At 39.9% G+C, this 21,703-nt stretch overlaps 2 protein-coding genes across 2 annotated transcripts in view; both read right to left on the reverse strand.

The window, feature by feature from the left end:
* Positions 1 to 5,380: 5,380 nt before the first annotated feature.
* Positions 5,381 to 21,703, reverse strand: part of LOC102079104 (deleted in malignant brain tumors 1 protein) — a 62,117-nt gene continuing 45,794 nt past the window's right edge. Inside the window, exons 9-15 of the mRNA XM_025907977.1 lie at positions 9,063 to 9,377; positions 8,413 to 8,844; positions 7,710 to 8,024; positions 7,060 to 7,491; positions 6,362 to 6,676; positions 6,020 to 6,228; positions 5,381 to 5,552 (exon numbers count right to left, since the gene is read on the reverse strand). Coding sequence (XP_025763762.1) covers positions 5,400 to 5,552; positions 6,020 to 6,228; positions 6,362 to 6,676; positions 7,060 to 7,491; positions 7,710 to 8,024; positions 8,413 to 8,844; positions 9,063 to 9,377 — 2,171 coding nt within the window. The 3' untranslated portion in view covers positions 5,381 to 5,399. The remainder of the gene's footprint in view (positions 5,553 to 6,019; positions 6,229 to 6,361; positions 6,677 to 7,059; positions 7,492 to 7,709; positions 8,025 to 8,412; positions 8,845 to 9,062; positions 9,378 to 21,703) is intronic.
* LOC112847111 (pancreatic secretory granule membrane major glycoprotein GP2-like) lies at positions 20,871 to 21,649 on the reverse strand. The gene is made up of 2 exons (XM_025907979.1): positions 21,508 to 21,649; positions 20,871 to 21,041 (listed from the first exon to the last, which is right to left on the reverse strand). Exons 1-2 carry the CDS (start codon positions 21,646 to 21,648, stop codon positions 20,889 to 20,891), a joined length of 294 nt encoding a protein of 97 aa, XP_025763764.1. The 5' UTR covers position 21,649; the 3' UTR covers positions 20,871 to 20,888.

Raw genomic sequence — 21,703 nt, forward strand, 5'->3', positions numbered from 1 at the left:
GCATTCAAATGAGCGGGTATAAAGTACCGGAGAAAGGAGATTTATTGTTCTTTTAATAATAGTTATAACTATTAGGTTTAATATACCCTAGTAAGCTATAGTACTTTTTCCTTTGGGAAGGTACGATCTGTGCAGTCTGCAATTCTGTTGAAGAAAGATGTTGAATCTATTTAATTATTCTTGAAAAATAATTGATTTCTGTGCATTTTTTTTCACACTGCATCAAATTAAAGTTGATTACGTCGATTAAGCATCACGAGGTGGAGGGTGGAGGGTGGTTCCCTTTTTTTTTTTTTTTTTTTGCTGGGAGTTTTAGAACCCTATTAGTCTTACTCTTTAAAATACCAGAATAGGGAGGATGGAGTAGGTTTAAGTTTATTAGATTGATCAGTATTGCTGAACTATGAAATATTTTGGGTGCAGTGTATTTTTTGCATACAGGTATAACAGAATAGCTTTAGAGTTTTTTTTTTTTTACTTGAGTATGAACTTATACAAAAAGCAGCAAGATATTAAATAAACAGTTTTATTGATTAAAAAACACACTATATCGGATTCATATCGGTATCGGCAGATATCCAAATTTATGATATTGGTATCGGTATCAGACACAAAAAAGTGGTATCGTGCTATCTCTAGTATAAATACAATGAAAACCTTCATAGCCTTTATCAAACCATCTGACCAACTAGCATAATTGAAGAATCTTTTCAACTACTGCCTGTTAAATGTAATTTGATTTTAAATTTTCCTCAGTTTTATAGTTTTCTGTAAGCTAAATTAAGTTCACTGACTGAAAAGGTGCTCTAGCCTGTGAGCTTCAGGTCAAGCAGTGTAAAACAGACTTTGCAGGAAGGCGACACATAGAAACACATTTATGCATTTTTGGAGTCACCAACTGAATACATGCAAATTCTGGTGGAAATGCAATGCATGCAGTTTGTGGTGATGTGACATGTACAAAAAGCATTCCTTCAGCGGAGGATCTATGCACTGCTTGACAATTTTAAATTATAACTCAGGTCACATAAAAGGTGCTCAGTGTTAAGTTACTATGGTGATCTTATGGGTAAAAAGGAAAGCCACCTTTGTCACACTGAAATCTCGAGTTGAGGCTCAGCACAGCTCACTAACCTGTTAAACTCTCCTTTATTTGTTGTTTAATTGGTTTTTTTTATTATGTGTGACTGTCATTATAATTGCATTCTGTAAAGCTATGTAGGAGTTATTCAACAATGCTTGAGTCCAACCCATCTGATCTTTCCTGTTTATGATGTGTTTTTTTAAATTTTATTTTAAATTTGATAGATCTGGTTGTTATCAGAGTCTCCCTTTTGTCCTTCTATTCAGTTATTTCTCCCCCTTTTTTTTTTTGCTCAAATTATAATTCAAAGTCTAAAGGACTACACCACATATAAGTGAACGAATAACAGCTGTCGGTAGAGATGTGCTGAAGGCTGTTTTCTATAAACTGCCACCACCGAGCGAGAGGATTTACCCTTAACGGCTCCAAAACTAAACCTGAGAGGGAATACATCGTCCAGGAGGCACTGGATTGGACTCTAGACCAACTCTGGATCATACTCATTCTTTATTTGACAACTCGTGAACTCTTCATTATCTTGCTCATAGGTATATATGTTTTTAAGTCTAATGATGGCCTGGCTAAGCGTTAATGCAGTACTTTTGTAAAACCTCTTGAATTCAAGCTGGAATCTGCACTTCACTCACGTCTAGAAAATTCACTGTTGTGGTGTACAGAGGATCACAGATCACAGAAACAGTCTTTGTCCAAAAGCTTACGGACCTTATTTTCATCATGTAGTACAAATGACAGCCTCATGGTGACGCCAGAGGAAAAGTTATCAGTTAACCAAAGTCATTCAAATCCTCCATTGAGACCAAGGGCGTCGATTTGGCATGGACGGAGGGGACATGTCCCCACCAATATCCAGCGATTATTGAATTGTCCCCACCAATAATTTGATCTCTGCGAGTAAAGAAATACAAACCCAATAGAAAGAAAAAATCGATCTGTCAGCGTCTCAGTCACCCAGCGGTGCAGAAAGAGTTAAATTACGTTCTCTACTGGAGTCCTACCTCATGTGACAAATATGGCCAATGTGATTGGCTGTGCCTTTCAGGGAGCTCTGTTTAGTTTTAGCAGCGGCAAACCTGCGCTGCGAGGAGGACAGGACGGTAGCAAAGAGGAAGAACGTGCATATAAGAAAGTATTTTTCAAAGAAACCTGTAAGTCACTTAAAGTCAAGTTCACTCATAAAATGTGTCCGTCATAATAACGTTACAGGCAATACCAGGCCATACATGCCAACCCTCCCGATTTTTCCAGGAGAATCCCGAATTTCAGTGCCCCTCCCGAAAAGCTCCCGGAGCCACCATTCTCCCCAATTTCTCCCGATTTTCCACAACAAAATTGAAAAACCATATCCTAGATTGGCCCAGCCAATTCCAGTTTCCAACAATAGCTGCTACTGCAGCTACTTAGTATTAATATTACTCTCATTACTCTTTCTGGGTCGCGAAATAAACTTTTAACATGTTTTCAGGCGAGAATGTAGCTGTGTAAACTTCAAATAACTTAAACATGTTATTGTTTGGCCTTTTTCAGTGTTTTATTTGTTCATGAGTAAATCGGTTTGGCTGAGAATAAAGTTATTAGATTAGATTAAATAAAACTTTATTAATCCCTCGGGAGGGTTCCTCCGGGGTTTTCACACAGCTGAATAAATGTCAAACAGAAAACTGATTAAACAGAAGTGTGAGATGGTCGAGAATCTACGCAAGCGTCCGGTTATATTTTATTTTATTTAGACAGCAAGGAGCAGACGGCAGAGGTGACGTAATTATGAAGGCTAGACCCCCGAATTTCACGGTCGCTCATTTCCGGTCTACCCGGCTTTCAGTTGGACGCAGCCTCTGAATTTGGACACCCCCGGAACAGGCCGGTGACATTTAACTTATTTTTTTCCGATAAGTAAACACTGTAAAAAAACAAAAAAACAAAAAAAAAACCCTTTGAATGTCTCCCTAATTCTGAGGTCTCAAGGTTGGCAGGTATGTGCTAGGCTTTGGCCCACATCAGTCTAAAACTGTATGTAACCATGAAAAAAGTGTTGCCATGTCCACCAGGACAGTATAGTATAGACAGTATAGTATAAACAGTAGTATAGACTCCTTCACATAGTGGACATTGAGTTGTTGTGTGGGGCACCAGTAGTCCATGTCTGTTGCTGTAACAGTAGTTCATGTTTAGAATGAAAAGTCCCAGCTCACTGACTTGATCGGGGCAATAGTGCCTAAAAGGTTGCATAATTTTGCTGAGAGATCTTCTACTTTGTGGTAATCTTAGATGAGTAGTTTTATGGACAAAAACCATCAGGTCATTCAGTGTTCCCTTAGTGCTAATGTGTAAGAGATGTTGGTGCACTATAACTGAAGTAATGTCCTTAAAGTCATATTCTTTTATTGTCATGACTCTATTTGAAGCTTTTTTTTATGTTTGTATGATACCTGATTTATATGGAATATGGCTGAAGTAAACTAAAGTCTAAAATCAGTCATTTATTTAATAGTAATTTAACATTATATAATTCACATATAAAACTATGAATTGTAATTTTAAATGGTTTAAAAGCATGTAGAATAGCATATGTAAGCAAGTATATTTCTCCCTTTTTTTTCTTTTTTTTTAATGAAGAAGCAAAGACAAAAAGGAAAAAAAAAGAAAGAAACAGCGCAGGGTTCGGTGGTTGAATCATCCGTCCCCACCAATGCCAAAACCAAATCTACGCCCTTGATTGAGACACATACTAAATTTAGAGGCAGTTTTTCAAGCAGTTGTTTTTCATCATATTTGTCAGCTTTTATGCTGTGAAAAGTTATAACTGGTTTGGTTATTAGACCCAGAGAGGAGCCCAGTGTTTTTTGAAACAGATGGTCAGAGAGTCCCAGTAATAAAGAAAAATGTTTGTGAACATAGTAATAATATTAGATATAATATATTTAACATACTCATACAATTTTATACAAAATAAAAACAAATACGAAAGAAAGTACATACATCTTGATTTTTATTATTGATTAAATTGTACAATATCACAGGATTAAATAATATATCATGACTTTGAAAAAAGGATGAATTTAAAAAAAATTATTATCCCCTCATAGAATGTCCTTGTGATATACTTGGATGTTATGAGTTCATGCATTTCTTCTTCTTCTATTCCCTAATAGAAAAGAAGAAATGGTGGTTATTGGTTTGAGACAGATCATTAACCATTAGTATTGAATCCAAATTTTTATTCATACTCACAAGTGATTGGTCCAATGGTGACGGGATTTATAGAAGCTGAGTTGGAAACAAAGCGGCGTGTCCTACTTGTACACGACTACAAAGGGCAAAAGGATGAGAATAAAGATATAGGATTAAAACCAGAGAAACCATTTTGGATTATGGAGTAGTGCTAAAGCGAAATGTGGAACTCACTGGTACACAGTTGTAGTTCCTCTGGTTGCACAGGCTGAGGCTGCAGTGAAGATAAATGTCTCTGTATTGACCCTGGAGCAGGAAGAGCAGAGCAGAGAAACGAGCTCGGAGGGATGAGCCACTCTCAACTATTGACACCTTTTGGCGGTCAGTGGGACACCTGTGAGAGAGGAGGGAGGAGATCAGCAGGGTCCATACACTTCACTGTATCTCACAAAGCATTGGTGAGGTTGGAGAGATGCACATACTTGTTCTTGATGAGAGGATATTGTGTGGGATCATCAGGGTTTGGTGAGTGAGTGGCGTAGCAGTCCTCCAGAACAGCTGCCAAAACTGGATCTGTGTCCTCCACAGAGACGCCCACATACAGAGGTGAACCCACTGGGAGGAAGACCCGACCTGCTCGATAAGACTCAGTGTAGCTGGAGTTGTGGAATAGAGACATGGAGGCTCGAGCTTTCGGACCTGAACCTGAAATTCCTCCAGTCAACCTGACAAAGGGAAAGAAAATTATATTACAGGATGATCTCTCAAACACTGCCTGCTATATTTGCTTGTTAAGATTTATGAACTCTTTAAACTTTTGGATCTTTATGTTTTTCTGGAATGAGGATATATAATCCTTCAAAAGCTCCTTGCTGATGAAAGAAAACAAACTTCTGATTCATACGCATTCAAATTAAAGATTGTTTTATCGGTGAAGTTTTTGCAGATCTCTTGTACCTTTGTTTAAAAATAATTAAAACCTTTAGAATAAAATTTATCATAAATACTGCTGTTTGGTAACAGAATAATTGAAAAAGTGGGGTATTAACTATACAATTATGCACATAAGAGCCTTGCATTGTAGAACCTCATATGGTGTGTGGTGCTACAGCAAAATTCAATGAACTTACAGGTCTGGAATGATAGCTACATTCAGATTGGCGTCTGTGTCCAGGGGATAAACACAGGAGAAGGGAAGACTCACAGGAAGAGTGAAGGACAAATTAGCCAGAGGGTAGATGAATAAACTGTTGGAGTAGATGACATGTGTGCTGTTGGTCTGAAAGACAAATGATGACATTTTCAGTCAGTTCAGAAATCATGTCACCTAGAGAAAGTCTAATCACCAGAGACATGTCCACACGGTTTGAGACGGTGAATCCTTAGTCTCTAACTGCTGTTGCTCACTTTTTTCTTAAAAAAACAATTAAATGGCCAACAGCACAGTCTTAAGTACAGCAATCGTCAACAGATTCAAAAAGGCATAGCAGTTCACTGACTTGATGCCCTATGTTTGTACACAGAACAGATTGTGTATGAGGTCTACATAAAAGAGTTGATCTGAAGAGAAAATGGAGGAGCATGTGCTACAGCTGACACAATCATGAGATAATCTTGTCAGGTAAATATCACTCTGCAATGATCAGAACCTACTCGACTTAAAGATATTCACTATTTGTTCCAGATTATGACAGCAGTGTGTTTTGTTGGGATAATTAAACCACAGAAAGAAACAAAAGTCTTCACCTCCAGGAGATTCCCACAGGCACCTGCCCGAGCCTCCACTTCATACCAAACAATATCATCACGGACTCTGACCCAGGAACATTTGCGGGAAGCCAGGTTGCCCGAGAAGGGGTTCAAACCGGAGGATGACATGTTGCCCATATGCAGACCAACTTGGATTTTATCACGGCCACAAATGAAGTGTGAGGGCTGGAGTGGAGGCTGCTGGACTAAATAAAACAAAGAAAAAGACATAAAGTCACAAATTTAAAATGAAAGGAGATGAAACAGAAAATACGAAATGACTCCAAGATGAGTACCTCCTCAAACCATCATCATCATCATTTAAGAACTTTTACTTACATTCACATACAACACTGGCATCTTCATAATGAACACAGTCGTGGACTCCAAGCCCGTTGTGTCTGCAGTCAGTTATTGATGGTTCATTTCCAAAACAGTCTACATCGTCCAACCAGATGGGTCCGCTGCCCTGTCCAAAAGCTGCATTTTGTAGTGCTGAACGAGCGCTTCCACAGCCCAGCTGTCTGCACACCACGTTGGCATCATTCAGGTCCCAAGAATCATCACACACTGTGCCCCACTGTCCATCATTGAAGATCTCCACTCTGCCAGAGCAGCGGTTCTGACCATTGACCAGCCTCACTGATGAAGCAGCTAATAGAAAACCAAAAGAAGGAACACTGTCTATGGAGTACTTCAGAGGAAAGGTGGACTTATTAGAATAATATAAAAACGACATAATCATCTTTCTACTCTTTCTTTCAATTTGGCTGACAGGTGGCAAGTTGTTTTAAATTTCTTTCTAATTTGTTGGTAATTCAATAGCAGTGTCTGTGGATTCATGGAAATATCATCATAGTAAGTTTATCTTTAATTGAAAAATTTCTCATAATTCATGACTGAGAGAAAAAATTACTGTGTGGATAAAAACCTGTATTAGTATATAAGTACAAATGATCTTAGTTCAGTCTAATCCCAAATGCACACACTAACAAAGTTGGATTTCACTTTCTTTAGCCCCACATGTTCATATTTACCTTCACAGACGACACCAGCATCCTCAGAGTGGGCACAGTCATGAGATCCAAACCCTTCGTGGCGGCACTCAGAGAGCTTTGATTCGCTGCCTGTGCATGTGACTTCATCCAACCAGATGGGTCCGCTGCCCTGTCCAAATCGCGCGTTTGTTGGTGCTGAGAAGACCCTGCCACAGCCCAGCTGTCTGCACACCACCTGAGCATCCACCAGGCCCCAGGCATCGTCACACACCGTCCCCCACTGTCCACTGTGGAAGATCTCCACCCTGCCAGAGCAGGAACTGTTTCCATTAACCAGACGGACCTCGCCCTCTACTGCTGTGCTGTTTCCCACTGGTGTTGTGGTAGAGATGTTAGTGGGCACATGTGTGGTGCTAAAAGTCTGTGGCCTTGATGTTGTGGGAAAAACAGTGCTATTGATTCCTGGTTGGACTGAAAGAAAAGTGTCTGTCAACTCAAAAGACAAACTTGGTCTGCATTTCTATCAACATTAATGAGGATAAGCTCTTGTTCATAGATCTCGACATTATTGTTTTCTCACTGGGAATCAAACTCAATTCATACTCTGTGCACAGACTCATCAATTTTTATCATCAGTTAGATGTCAGCAGTAAGAAGCAGAGGGTACCTGAAATATGCATAAAATTTACCTTCACAGATGATGCCGGCATCTTCGTTATGACCACAGTTGTGGACTCCAAGCCCGTTGTGTCTGCAGTCAGTTATTGATGGTTCATTTCCAAAACAGTCTACATCGTCCAACCAGATGGGTCCGCTGCCCTGTCCGAAAGCTGCATTTTGTAGTGCTGAACGAGCGCTTCCACAGCCCAGCTGTCTGCACACCACGTTGGCATCATTCAGGTCCCAGGAATCATCACACACTGTGCCCCACTGTCCATTATTGAAGATCTCCACTCTGCCAGAGCAGCGGTTCTGACCGTTGACCAGCCTCACTGATGAAGCAGCTAATAGAAAACCAAAAGAAGGAACACTGTCTATGGGAGGTACTTCAGATGAATTGTGGACTTATTAGAATAATATAAAAACGACATAATTATCTTTCTACTCTTTCTTTCAATTTGGCTGACAGGTGACAACATGTTATTTTGAATTTATTTCTAATTTGTTGGTAATTCAATAGCAGTGTCTGTGGATTCATGGAAATATCATCATAGTAAGTTTATCTTTAATTGAAAAATTTCTCATAATTCATGACTGAAAGAAAAAATCACTGTGTGGATAAAAACCTGTATTAGTATATAAGTACAAATGATCTTAGTTCAGTCTAATCCCAAATGCACACACTAACAAAGTTGGATTTCACTTTCTTTAGCTCCACATGTTCATATTTACCTTCACAGACGACACCAGCATCCTCAGAGTGGGCACAGTCATGAGATCCAAACCCTTCGTGGCGGCACTCAGAGAGCTTTGATTCGCTGCCTGTGCATGTGACTTCATCCAACCAGATGGGTCCGCTGCCCTGTCCAAATCGCGCGTTTGTTGGTGCTGAGAAGACCCTGCCACAGCCCAGCTGTCTGCACACCACCTGAGCATCCACCAGGCCCCAGGCATCGTCACACACCGTCCCCCACTGTCCACTGTGGAAGATCTCCACCCTGCCAGAGCAGGAACTGTTTCCATTAACCAGACGGACCTCGCCCTCGACTGCTGTGCTGTTTCCCACTGGTGTTGTGGTAGAGATGTTAGTGGGCACATGTGTGGTGCTAAAAGTCTGTGGCCTTGATGTTGTGGGAAAAACAGTGCTATTGATTCCTGGTTGGACTGAAAGAAAAGTGTCTGTCAACTCAAAAGACAAACTTGGTCTGCATTTCTATCAACATTAATGAGGATAAGCTCTTGTTCATAGATCTCGACATTATTGTTTTCTCACTGGGAATCAAACTCAATTCATACTCTGTGCACAGACTCATCAATTTTTATCATCAGTTAGATGTCAGCAGTAAGAAGCAGAGGGTACCTGAAATATGCATAAAATTTACCTTCACAGATGATGCCGGCATCTTCGTTATGACCACAGTTGTGGACTCCAAGCCCGTTGTGTCTGCAGTCAGTTATTGATGGTTCATTTCCAAAACAGTCTACATCGTCCAACCAGATGGGTCCGCTGCCCTGTCCAAAAGCTGCATTTTGTAGTGCTGAACGAGCGCTTCCACAGCCCAGCTGTCTGCACACCACGTTGGCATCATTCAGGTCCCAGGAATCATCACACACTGTGCCCCACTGTCCATTATTGAAGATCTCCACTCTGCCAGAGCAGCGGTTCTGACCGTTGACCAGCCTCACTGATGAAGCAGCTAATAGAAAACCAAAAGAAGGAACACTGTCTATGGGAGGTACTTCAGATGAATTGTGGACTTATTAGAATAATATAAAAACGACATAATCATCTTTCTACTCTTTCATTCAATTTGGCTGACAGGTGACAACATGTTATTTTGAATTTATTTCTAATTTGTTGGTAATTCAATAGCAGTGTCTGTGGATTCATGGAAATATCATCATAGTAAGTTTATCTTTAATTGAAAAATTTCTCATAATTCATGACTGAAAGAAACAATCACTGTGTGGATAAAAACCTGTATTAGTATATAAGTACAAATGATCTTAGTTCAGTCTAATCCCAAATGCACACACTAACAAAGTTGGATTTCACTTTCTTTAGCTCCACATGTTCATATTTACCTTCACAGACGACACCAGCATCCTCAGAGTGGGCACAGTTATGAGATCCAAACCCTTCGTGGCGGCACTCAGAGAGCTTTGATTCGCTGCCTGTGCATGTGACTTCATCCAACCAGATGGGTCCGCTGCCCTGTCCAAATCGCGCGTTTGTTGGTGCTGAGAAGACCCTGCCACAGCCCAGCTGTCTGCACACCACCTGAGCATCCACCAGGCCCCAGGCATCGTCACACACCGTCCCCCACTGTCCACTGTGGAAGATCTCCACCCTGCCAGAGCAGGAGCTGTTTCCATTAACCAGACGGACCTCGCCCTCGACTGCTGTGCTGTTTCCCACTGGTGTTGTCGTAGGTGGTGTCGGTGTTGACGTGGGAACCTCAGGGTCTTCTGTGTTGACCTCTGTTTGCAACAACAAGAACAACAACAATATATAATAATAATAATAATAATACACTGAGAATCAAGTTAACCCACTGAATCAGTTTAATTATATTTACAGTGTAACATTACCTGTACAGTATGCAAGATGGCATGTGAATGGCTTCACAAGTTTGTAGACATAGTAGTTTCCATAGCAACTTTTGACATGGATGGTGTGTGGCTGAAAATAGCAGCAGCTGCCACTCCAAACATTGCACACAGTGCGATTTACAATTTCACCTGACCGTGTGGGATGAGGTTGTGTTATCCACAAAGGCGCATGGGTTCCACACCTGTTTGATTCCACACACCACTCTGGAATACGAGCACTGGTTTGGTCCAGAAACAGGCGATACCAGCCTTGCCAGTTTATATCTTGATCACAGTGTAGGACCTGAGTATTTGTGTTATTTGTTGAACGCCAGTCATCATTCAGTGTTGTGTAGTTCTGACAGGGGTCCACACATTGGGAATTGATGCAGTCCATGCCTGAAGGACAAACTGTGTTTCCACAGGGAAACAGGACAGACTGGGAAGAGACCTCTGATTTGCTCTCGGAGGAAGTCTCCAGACATTCATATGAGCCTGGTGTGTTGTGACAAATCTGAGGTGGTGTGCACGGTGAGTTTGAGAGGGAACACTCGTCAGTGTCCACACAGCCCTTCTCTGAGGACCAGTGGTAACCTCGGTCACAGCAAGAAGAGTCACTGCAAACTTTTGGGTCATAGCAGGTGAGGCCATCACCTACAAAGCCATCTTTACAGACACAAGAGAGGGCGTGGCCGGCGAAGGTGTCGCCTCTTTCTCGTGACTCCAAGCAGGTGGCTTCATCATGACATGAATCACAGCTTGTAACAGGAGTCCCTGCACAAAGAATAGTCACAGCATGCACTTAAATACATGTAAGACATTAAAATCAACATGTCCACATTTGTGATTTCCGTAGCTGTACTGATACGTGTGACTTGTTGCTGGCCATTATAATTTGTCTGCAGCAAATATTTAATTATTGTCTTAATTATAGCTCATCCATATTTGAAAAAGGAGAAGACAACTACACAGTGAGTTTATGTCTAAGTAGAAATAATTTACCTGAATAGCTTCTTGTGAAAATGTGTACAAGTATGAGTAAGAACAGTCCAGCAGGTGCTCCCATAATTAATCACATCCACGACTCAAACTAGACAAAAAAGACAAAAGATATGTTTTAAAACTGCATTTTCATATGTCATCTTATTCTGCATAAAATCTATAACTTCTGATCTGTCTGTACTTACCCTGGAGAGAGTCTGAGAATCCAGCACTTAAGCTCACAGTGAGGATGAGTGAGAATTCTCACATGAGAATTTATAGGCCTGTTTCTGTGTGCAAAGGACAAATCGAAGTGATTGATGGTGAAATATATAAGTGGGTAAGACAGAGAACTTATTCATATGACATCAAAGGAGTTACTTATTAATCTAAAGAAGAAAAAAAAGGTCACATTCAAACTGAACCGACACATCCACAAAGCCTGAGTCAGTAATTTTTATGGTACAACAATCAGACTCAGGTCAGAGTTGAAACATGATATTTCCACGTTCCAGCAACAATGTCTCTTCCAAATAGGTCTTTTATAACTTCCTGAACTAATAGTTCTCCATTATGAAACTATTCCTGACATTTGAATGTGTTGTTTGACCTAATAATCTTATCTCAAGTTCCATTTGTCCAATTGTCACCTGAAAATCTTTCTATTGATGCCAGGTGAACTTTAACACTGATCATCATGCATATATTTCTCAGTTTATTTGTATTTATGTGACTTTAAAAAACTTGATTTTCATCTGTCAAACTGTCTCGTTGGAAAGCAGGAATGGCTCTCTTTGAATCTGCTTCGAACTTGGCTGACCCAATCCGATTTATTGCATTTTTATGATTCTGTATCATCACTTCTTATCGGAATAAATAGCATTACATGATATTTCTTAAGTCAATTCCAGTTTATGCTTTGCTATATTTAAGTTAATGATAGCTTCTTTTGATAGCATTCTTGATAGCATTCTTTCCCTTACGAGAAAAGTTTGTCAATAACATTTTTACAGCTTTTTTTTCTAAGTGCTCTGCACAGGCATTTTTTTGTCACGTAGTTCTCAACATCTTGCTTCATCTTGCTCCATGTAGAACTGTTCTCGAGCCGATGTAGACAACAGCCATCCGGTCCTGCAGCCATGCTCCGGCGCTGGACGCAGATCCGCCTGACTGCATCGGGTGGAAGTAAGCTTCGGAGGCATTTGGAGAGGGGGGTGTCCAACTCCAGAGAGAGTGCCCTTTCACCTAGTTTTAGGCAAAAGTCAACAATCCCCAAGCCAACGCAGGTGACCTTGAAGAAGTAGGAGGATAGAGCAGAGAGTTGTACACAGTCTTGTAATCTGGGAGAATTGTTGTTCCAGCTTTGGGAGATCACATGAAGATAGTAGTTGTTTGGGTTTGGGTTAGGGCAAGGAACTGCATTCCAGTTTCGCAGTTGATCTAATGTCCATCACTAGTCCCAAGTCTATCAATTTCCTGTTAGAGAGCTACAAGCTTCTCCATGATTTTATCCATATTGCGTTCAAAAAGCACAGTCTGAGTGCTTGTGGCTCTACCTACAGTCTCAATCATGCCGGCCAGCCTTGTGGGATTTTGAGCAGCTGTAACTGCTTTCATTATTCATCGATAAGCCAGGGACGTGCCAGCTCCAATCAGCAAGAACCCCGTTATCAGGGTTCTGAATAGGTAGATGTCTTCAACGTCCTGCATTGAGAGTGTTGCCAGGCACATGACACTTCTCACATCCGTCCATCGTTTATCCAGGAGCAAACGTTCCTGCAGGACAGTCAGGCTCCCCGAGCCCAGGCTTCCCATCGAGAAGAAGGTGTCAATTGCATTTAGAGACCAGTTGCTCAAATCCATAATTCCTTGGTTTTTAGAGCTGCTTGTAGTGCAGCTCTAAAAACTTTGCTTGAAACACTATCTGATGGTACAGCATTTCCATCATCGCCATTTAGTTGCAATGCAGACACCCAGGGAACGTCATAGATTTGTACCATTTCTGTCCCCTGCCACACAGCAGAGACCACCTCCGGTGACACTGCCTTTGCATGATCATCCATCTGGTGCTTCAGGTTCACTGGGTTCCTGGACAACATATCAGCATCAGTGTTCCTCTTTCCTGGTCAATACTTGATGTCAAAATGGAAGTCCGGCAACTTCACAACCCACCTGTGACCCACAGCATTTAGTCTTGCTGAACAGTTCTACAATCATGAGAGCTCTGCCCTTGACATGTTGCAGGTGTCTTTTATACCCTCGCACACAACTCTCTGTATCTTTTCAGTTACAACAGTCTTTTGTCCCATGGACTGTTGCTGGGCCGAGAGCGACTCCCACTATCTTTTCCCAGGCCAGCACCTGGCGCTGGCTTTCCTGAGAGTTTCATCCTACAGAGCAAAACAGTTAGCAGATAACATAGTGAAACATCGTTAAGCAAAGCTAAGCAGTTTTAACAAGGTCATATTGACACATATACACAATTCATCTAAGCAAACAAAGGTTATACAAAATCCTACAGATTCTAAACACCTAAATGTAAATGTGAAAATGTGAAAACTAGAATTTTCCACATTACAACCTCTGAGTGCCTTAGCACCAAACAGGTTGAGAATGTACGCAAAAGTCTGTCTGTATAGCAGATAGTGAGCAAGAAGATGTGACAGAGGATGATGGAAGTGAAAAGAGAGGAAAGAATGGTGAAAAGAATAAGGAGAGGACAGAGCATGTTAGTGTCAGAAAACTATACCGAACTATACCAGAAGAATCATAAATCCTTAATAAAAAATAAAGAAAAAATATACTCATAAGCTTGACTCTCCAATTAAAATTCATTTAACCATAAAATAATTGTTGACTACAGCATGTTAAGAAACAAGTTTTTAAAAATGATGATTTAAAAATGTATATATATATATATATATATGTATATATATATATATGTATGTATATATATATATATATATATATATATATATATATATATATGTATATATATATGTGTATATATATATATATATATATATATATATATATATACATATATATACGTATATATATATATATATATATATATATATATATACGTATATATATATATATATATATATATATATATATATATACATATATATATATATATATATATATATATATATATATATATGTATATATATATATATATACATATATATATATATATATATGTATATATATATCAAAACGTGTGTGAGAGATATGAATTAAGTGTCACGATCCTGGGTCAATTGACCCAGCATTTTGAGTTTTAATATATTTTGATGTTAATGGTTTATGTTTAAGTTCTTTAGGTTATCTAAGTTCATTTCCATTTTGCCTATGTTGCCTTTTTATAGGTCATTGTTTATTAGATTCTCCTTGTGTCTTCACCCCCGTGTTTAAGTCTCCCTTGGCCTTCATGTGTTTCTTGTCTGCGTGTCCTATGTTGTCAAGCTTGTGTTGTGTCTGCATCTCATCATGTTTCCTGTTTGATTTTGAAAAGTTCTGGTGTCCCGTGCTAATTGTGTTTAGTTTTACTTCCCCTGTGGCATCATTATGTTCATTCGAATCAGCTGTTTCCCCATGTGTTTCCACTTCCCCTGATCACCTCCTGTGTGTATTTAGCCTGTGTGTTTTCATTCATTCCTTGTCAGGTCGTCTGTTGTTTCTCATCATGTTTCTAAGTCTTCATGTTTCACGTTTTTCATGTCAAGATGCTCATGGTTTTTTTAAGTTTAGCCTTAGCTCACCCAGTTTAGGTTAATATTTAGTTTTGCCTTTGCCCCTCGTTTAAATCCAGCCTTTAATAAATGGCTTGTTTTCAGTTAATATTAAGTTTGTTTCCACACTTTGTCTGCATTTGGGTCCTTTATTCTCCACTCCACACAGTCTGCTTCTGCACACTGTGACATTAAGAAAGAAAGAACTCTCAAATGGGGCTCCAGAGTCATGTGCTACAACCCTGTTTGTATCTCTCGGGAAGTATTTACCACTTTGACTGTCGTTAGATGTGAAATAACCACAGTCAAACATAATTAGACTTCATTATAGGCTTGGGGTATTTTGATCTTCATCATGAATAAAGTCAGCTTTACATGTGGCACAGTGGTTAGCACTGTTGCCTCACAGCAAGATGGTCCTGGGTTGATTCCACTACCTGGCTGGGACCTTTCTGTTCTCCCTGTGTTTTACTTGTTAAAATTATTGTTATAGAATTATTAATCACTTGTTAAGATGTCATAAAGTTAATGTTTGTTTGCTTGTTTGTTTGTTTTTCCTCTCACAGTGCTGAGCTTTATTTGTTGAAAATAATCAGCTCCTCTGACAACACAAGGATGCACAAGTCAAAATGGACAGGCTTATAAATGAGCCTGGACACAATCAGAAACTTGTTGTAGTGATTTAAAACGTTTCATTGCAGCATCTTTCCTGTTTCTCGTGTTTATTCTGTTGTTCTGAAAATGAACAGGACACACTGAAAGAATAAAGCAAATCATTGAATGTATCGCTGAATGTGTCACTCTATCACTCAAGTATGTGAACTCTTGCTTCCAAACAAATTTCCCGTAGATGAACAGTTAAGGCAACCTTGAGTTTTGAACCTTGTTTCCTGTTTGTGATCAACTCACCTTGCCAAATCATTACGTGTCCTCCAGTTATCACTCTTATGTCACTACTGTCTCTCCTCTCCACCTCCCAACATCTTAGGAAAAGTGTTTCCTGTTTCCTGGATCAGCAGCCTTCTCATTCTGCACGGGAAGGTTGGAGAGCCAAGCCTCTCACAAACAGAATTTGACCCCCAATAAACCCATTTAAGATTTTCTGAATGTCAGAACATGTTTCAAGCCTGGACCTTCACCTACTGAAGCTCATGAGCAGTCTGTGCTCAAAGATGGCCTCCAGTGTTTGATTGAAACATCTTCCTGGTGTTTAATTGATCAGGGAAACACAGAATCATAGTATATTGGAGACTCTAATTAACTGATTGTGAACAGGTGTGGCAGAAAACTGAAGCGAAAGCCAGCAAGTAAAGCTAACAGAAAGCTAACAGAAATGAAGAAGAACAAAGTTTATATATTAAAACTAGTGCTGTGAGCGTTAATCTCATGAAAATGACATTAACGCCATAACCACATTAACGCGGGGAAACTCCGTGAGCGAGTTAGCGCGGATAGTCCCATGCATGGGGCTGCACGGCGTCAACGCGTTAGTGCGGTTAGCTCGTTAACGCGTTAGCTGACAGCACTAATTAAAACACATTCAAAGAACAGAAACCCAAACCCATGACACATATTCTTAGCCTCACTTTTGTTGCAGGATAGTCCCAGGAATCATGCACCTAATGCGCGAGAATGAAAATTAAGTTACTTATTAATCTAAAGAAGAAAATAAGGTCACATTCAAACTGAACTGGCACATCCACAAAGCCTGCGTCAATAATTTTTATGGTACAACAATCAGAGTCATAATTTGATGTCTGTAAAGAACTCTGTGATTATCAACTTTAGAAGTCTTCTGAGGTCCTTCAGGCCTCAGCTGGTCAGTGCATTCATTCTTTTTAAGAACGCACCGGATTATTGATTTTGCCACTCCTAAAGGTGTTAATAACTCATTAATAGCTTTATATTGTTTTTTCAGCTTCCTTCAATTGTATTGACATCACTTTGAACCTCAGTATTGAGAGTTTTAGTGAACAGCTCCCAAATATACAAATTCAAATCCAAGTTCCAACTCCAAATCTTTTATCTGCTTAATTTGTCATAGAACATCAAGAGAACAAGCCTTTGCCATCCAATTGTTTATCAAATTTCCAATTCATTTTGGGTATATGGATGTATAAAAATAGCTTTAATTTATAAAGACTGAATGCAATATTTTTGTTAAACCTGAATTAAAGTCTGCATTCCAGTCACATCATGATTTTCCCTTTAAAATCACCTGTAGTGGCAAACAGAGGGGAAAATACAAAAAATATGCCATTGTTAAAACTTGTAGACCACATGTTAGGGTACCCAGGTCGTTGACCCAGTGGTTTTGTATTAATGGATTTTTGAGTCTTATTTATATCTTTATTATTTATTCTCTGTGTGACTTATGTTTTTCTGCATTTCTAGTTTAGGTTCTCTGGTTTGTTATGTTGTCGCTTTCAGGTCCTTGTGTCATCTCTGTGTCCTTCCCTCAGCATCTCCCAGTTAAGTCAGTCTTGTCTTCATGTTTGTTTGCCTGTCACTGTCCTGCTTTAGTTGCCTGTTTTCCCAGCCGTGTCTCTGTGTCTCTCTCGTCCCTCGCTCTGTTCCCTGTAGTAGTCAGTGTCTTTGTGTGTGCTTCTTGTGTTTCCTGTTTTAGTTTGACCGTCTCTTGTCCAGTGTGTTCCATGTTTAGGCCTTCGTCACCTGACACCACACTGTACAACATGTTTGTTCTTTTGTGTGTTGTTCTCTATATTTTTCCAACTGGCTTTGAAAAGGTTGGATTTTATAAATCAAGTTGGCCTCTTGGAAAACAGGAGTGCCTCCCTTTGTGGCCTATATTTGATTGACTGTTATCATTTCCCAGTTCAACTTACCGTACTGCATTTTTATTATACTGGCATGTCACTTCTTATCATTACTTAGTGGAATAAATACCGTTACACAATATTTCTTCAGTCAATTCCTTGTTCATGTTTTACTGTTTTTGTTTGTTTGTTTATAAATCAGTGATTGACTACTTCTTTGTTCCATTATGACAAAAATTTGGCAGTAACTTCTTACCGCACTTTTCAATGGTAAGTACTGAAAAGTTGGACATCCAAATAAAACCCAACTTTAAGCCATTCAGGAAAGAACATTGTTAAGAAAGCACATATTTGTGTCTGGGTTTGGGTCCACTCTCCACTCCACACAGTCCACCAGCGCAGACCATGACAGAATGACCCAACAATGACAGACTGACACTCAACCCCTGTGCTGAGCTCAGGGAGGAATTAATTCACACCGTGGAGGTTTTCTGCAAAAAAAGTGGCTGAAAAGGGACAGTTATGAAGATCGTAGCGGAGTATGCTTTTCCGGCATTCCTTGGCTATCAGACTCTCTACATCCACTGATAAAGGATTTTCCCCTCAACACTCTCCACCTTCACCCCCCCAACTGCGGCTGCCCACCTGCCCGGCTCACCAGAGGTACCGCTGCCCAGCCGGCTGGCTTATTCTTCAAAGAGGAAATGGCATCCATGCTCCCGGCGCTCACTTCAGAGCAGTCGGCTGAGGTGAGTGACAGAGCCTGAAAACTCTCCAAGCACGACATCCCAGTGCATTTCAGACCCAGCAACACACAGACAGAAACTGGTTCATCCCAAAGACAAAACTCCTAAACAAAAACTTAACAATGTAGTGTATGCTGTACAGTGTAGCAAGGAATGCTCAGACCTCTACATTGGAGAGACCAAACAGCCATTTCATAAGCGCATGGCACAACATAGAAGAGCCACCTGGTCCATCTGCATCTAAAGGACAAAGGTCACTCTTTCAAGGATGCCAATGTTCCCATTTTGGACAGAGAAGACAGATGGTTTGAAAGAGGAGTGAAAGAAGCCATTTATGTCCCATGTGAGCGACCATCTTTGAACAGAGGCGGTGGCTTACGACACCAACTGTCTTCCATCTATAATCCAGTTTTGAGATCCCTTCCCAGACACCTTAACGCCCACTCACACTATGGGCCATCTGACCTCAGGAAATCACATGATAGGGTGGGGCCAGGTTTCACAATGAGCTCACCTGAAACCTTGGCTGATTGTGACCCACACCCGTTTTCACACCTAGGCTCATGTGATTAGGTAGAGGATCATCAGGGGGTCCTTTTGTCCCTCTTTGGAGGGATACTCCCATGGGGCTTAAATCTGGGACTCTCCACCATGTGACCCTAAAAATGAAGAAGCTTCTCGGATGAGAGGTGAAACGTCTTCAAGCAATTTAAAGAAGTCCAGACACTTTTCTTTCCAAGCTCCTTAGACTGTACACTTCTTATACAAACACTGACCACAACCAACAAGACCATTGTCACAAAATGGGCCGCACGGCCATGACAAAAACCCCGGAGATGCGTACAAGTATCGTTCAGAAAACTGTTTGAAATAAAAGAAACAAAAATGAAGCCTTACGCAAGCCATGACTGGCCTGCATTAGGTCAGTGGCAAATTAGGATTCAAATGTAAATAGGTACATGTCATAGAATTTGTTCCATTTCAGGGACCAAACACACTCCAATCACAAATTCTCCAATCAGAGAATTGATTGCTTTTATTTTGAAGGTGACCACTATTTTAAAAAAAATATTTATCTGTGGACCTTTAGCAAAAAAATATGTGTGTGTTTTTTTTTAAATTTTAAACTCTGGCATATTTGGTTTGTAATTATTTAGGGAATGTTAATTAAAAGACCTCCACAATTTCTTCATTTTTCTAATATAGAAATTTATGAAATTTTAATTTGCAAAACAGATTTTTAAGAATGTGAAATTTCCACAATGTAATGTTAGTTTCAAAGTGCAGTTTTTTTGAACAGGTTCACAACTATTTTACATAGTTTGCATTCTAATATACAAAAACAGTAGTATTAGCCCAACTGGAACAAAAAAGAAAAAATATTTGTGTTATGTATTCTATATTCTAATCGTCTCTATACAGAAAAAACAAAAACAAAGAAGGTATTGGCACCTTTATTAGTTTATAAACAAATAAATATTAAATTAATGTCAGCATGTATATTATCTGATCACTCAGCTGGCTTCTCCCCTAGAAATAAATAAAGGTAAGAAGAAACAGAAGATGTAGTGGTTATTAGTTTAGTATAAATCATTATGTCAAGATGACATATTGGTCCAAGTGATCGATTCAAGGGTGACAGAATTCATTGAAGCTGAGTTGGAAACAGAGCGGCGTGTCCTTCTTCTGTAAGACTACAAAGGGCAAAAGGATGAGAATAAAGATATAGGATTTAAACCAGAGAAACCATTTTGGATTATGGAGTAGTGCTAAAGCGAAATGTGGAACTCACTGGTACACAGTTGTAGTTCCTCTGGTTAGACAGGCTGAGGCTGCAGTGAAGATAAATGTCTCTGTATTCACCCTGGAGCAGGAAGAGCAGAGCAGAGAAACGAGCTCGGAGGGATGAGCCACTCTCAACTATTGACACCTTTAGGCGGTCAGTGGGACACCTGTGAGAGAGGAGAGAGGAGGGAGGAGATCAGCAGGGTCCATACACTTCATTGTATCTCACAAAGCATTGGTGAGGTTGGAGAGATGCACATACTTGTTCTTGATGAGAGGATATTGTGTGGGATCATCAGGGTTTGGTGAGGATGAGGATATATAATCCTTCAAAAGCTCCTTGCTGATAAAAGAAGACAAACTGCTTATTCATAGGCATTCAAATTAAAGATTGTTTTATCGGTGAAGTTTTTGCAGAGCTCTTGTACCTTTGTTTAAAAATAATTAAAACCTTTAAAACGTCATAAATACTGCTGTTTGGTAACAGAATAATTGAAAAAGAGGGGCAGTAACTATACAATTATGCACATAAGAGCCTTGCATTGTAGAGCTACATATGGTGTGTGGTGCTACAGCAAAATTCAATGAACTTACAGGTCTGGAATGATAGCTACATTCAGATTGGCGTCTGTGTCCAGGGGATAAACACAGGAGAAGGGAAGACTCACAGGAAGAGTGAAGAACAAATTAGCCAGAGGGTAGATGAATAAACTGTTGGAGTAGATGACATGTGTGCTGTTGGTCTGAAAGACAAATGATGACATTTTCAGTCAGTTCAGAAATCATGTCACCTAGAGAAAGTCTAATCACCAGAGACATGTCCACACGGTTTGAGACGGTGAATCCTTAGTCTCTAACTGCTGTTGCTCACTTTTTTCTTAAAAAAACAATTAAATGGCCAACAGCACAGTCTTAAGTACAGCAATCGTCAACAGATTCAAAAAGGCATAGCAGTTCACTGACTTGATGCCCTATGTTTGTACACAGAACAGATTGTGTATGAGGTCTACATAAAGAGTTGATCTGAAGAGAAAATGGAGGAGCATGTGCTACAGCTGACACAATCATGAGATAATCTTGTCAGGTAAATATCACTCTGCAATGATCAGAACCTACTCGACTTAAAGATATTCACTATTTGTTCCAAATTATGACAGCAGTGTGTTTTGTTGGGATAATTAAACCACAGAAAGAAACAAAAGTCTTCACCTCCAGGAGATTCCCACAGGCACCTGCCCGAGCCTCCACTTCATACCAAACAATATCATCACGGACTCTGACCCAGGAACAGTTGCTGGAAGCCAGGTTGCCCGAGAAGGGGTTCAAACCGGAGGGTGACATGCTGCCCATATGCAGACCAACTTGGATTTTATTTGGATACTTTATATTTTATCACGGCCACAAA

Source organism: Oreochromis niloticus, linkage group LG6 (genome assembly GCF_001858045.2).
Source record: "Oreochromis niloticus isolate F11D_XX linkage group LG6, O_niloticus_UMD_NMBU, whole genome shotgun sequence".
NCBI lineage: Eukaryota > Metazoa > Chordata > Actinopteri > Cichliformes > Cichlidae > Oreochromis > Oreochromis niloticus.

What these genes read in the sequence shown, in the direction of transcription:
- LOC112847111 (XM_025907979.1), bottom strand. Translation starts at nt 21,648, where the DNA reads ATGGGCAGCATGTCACCCTCCGGTTTGAACCCCTTCTCGGGCAACCTG. An exon ending in CCTGTGGGAATCTCCTGGAG is followed by an intron (nt 21,042 to 21,507) that starts GTGAAGACTTTT and finishes TTTGTCTTTCAG; the next exon opens with ACCAACAGCACACATGTCAT.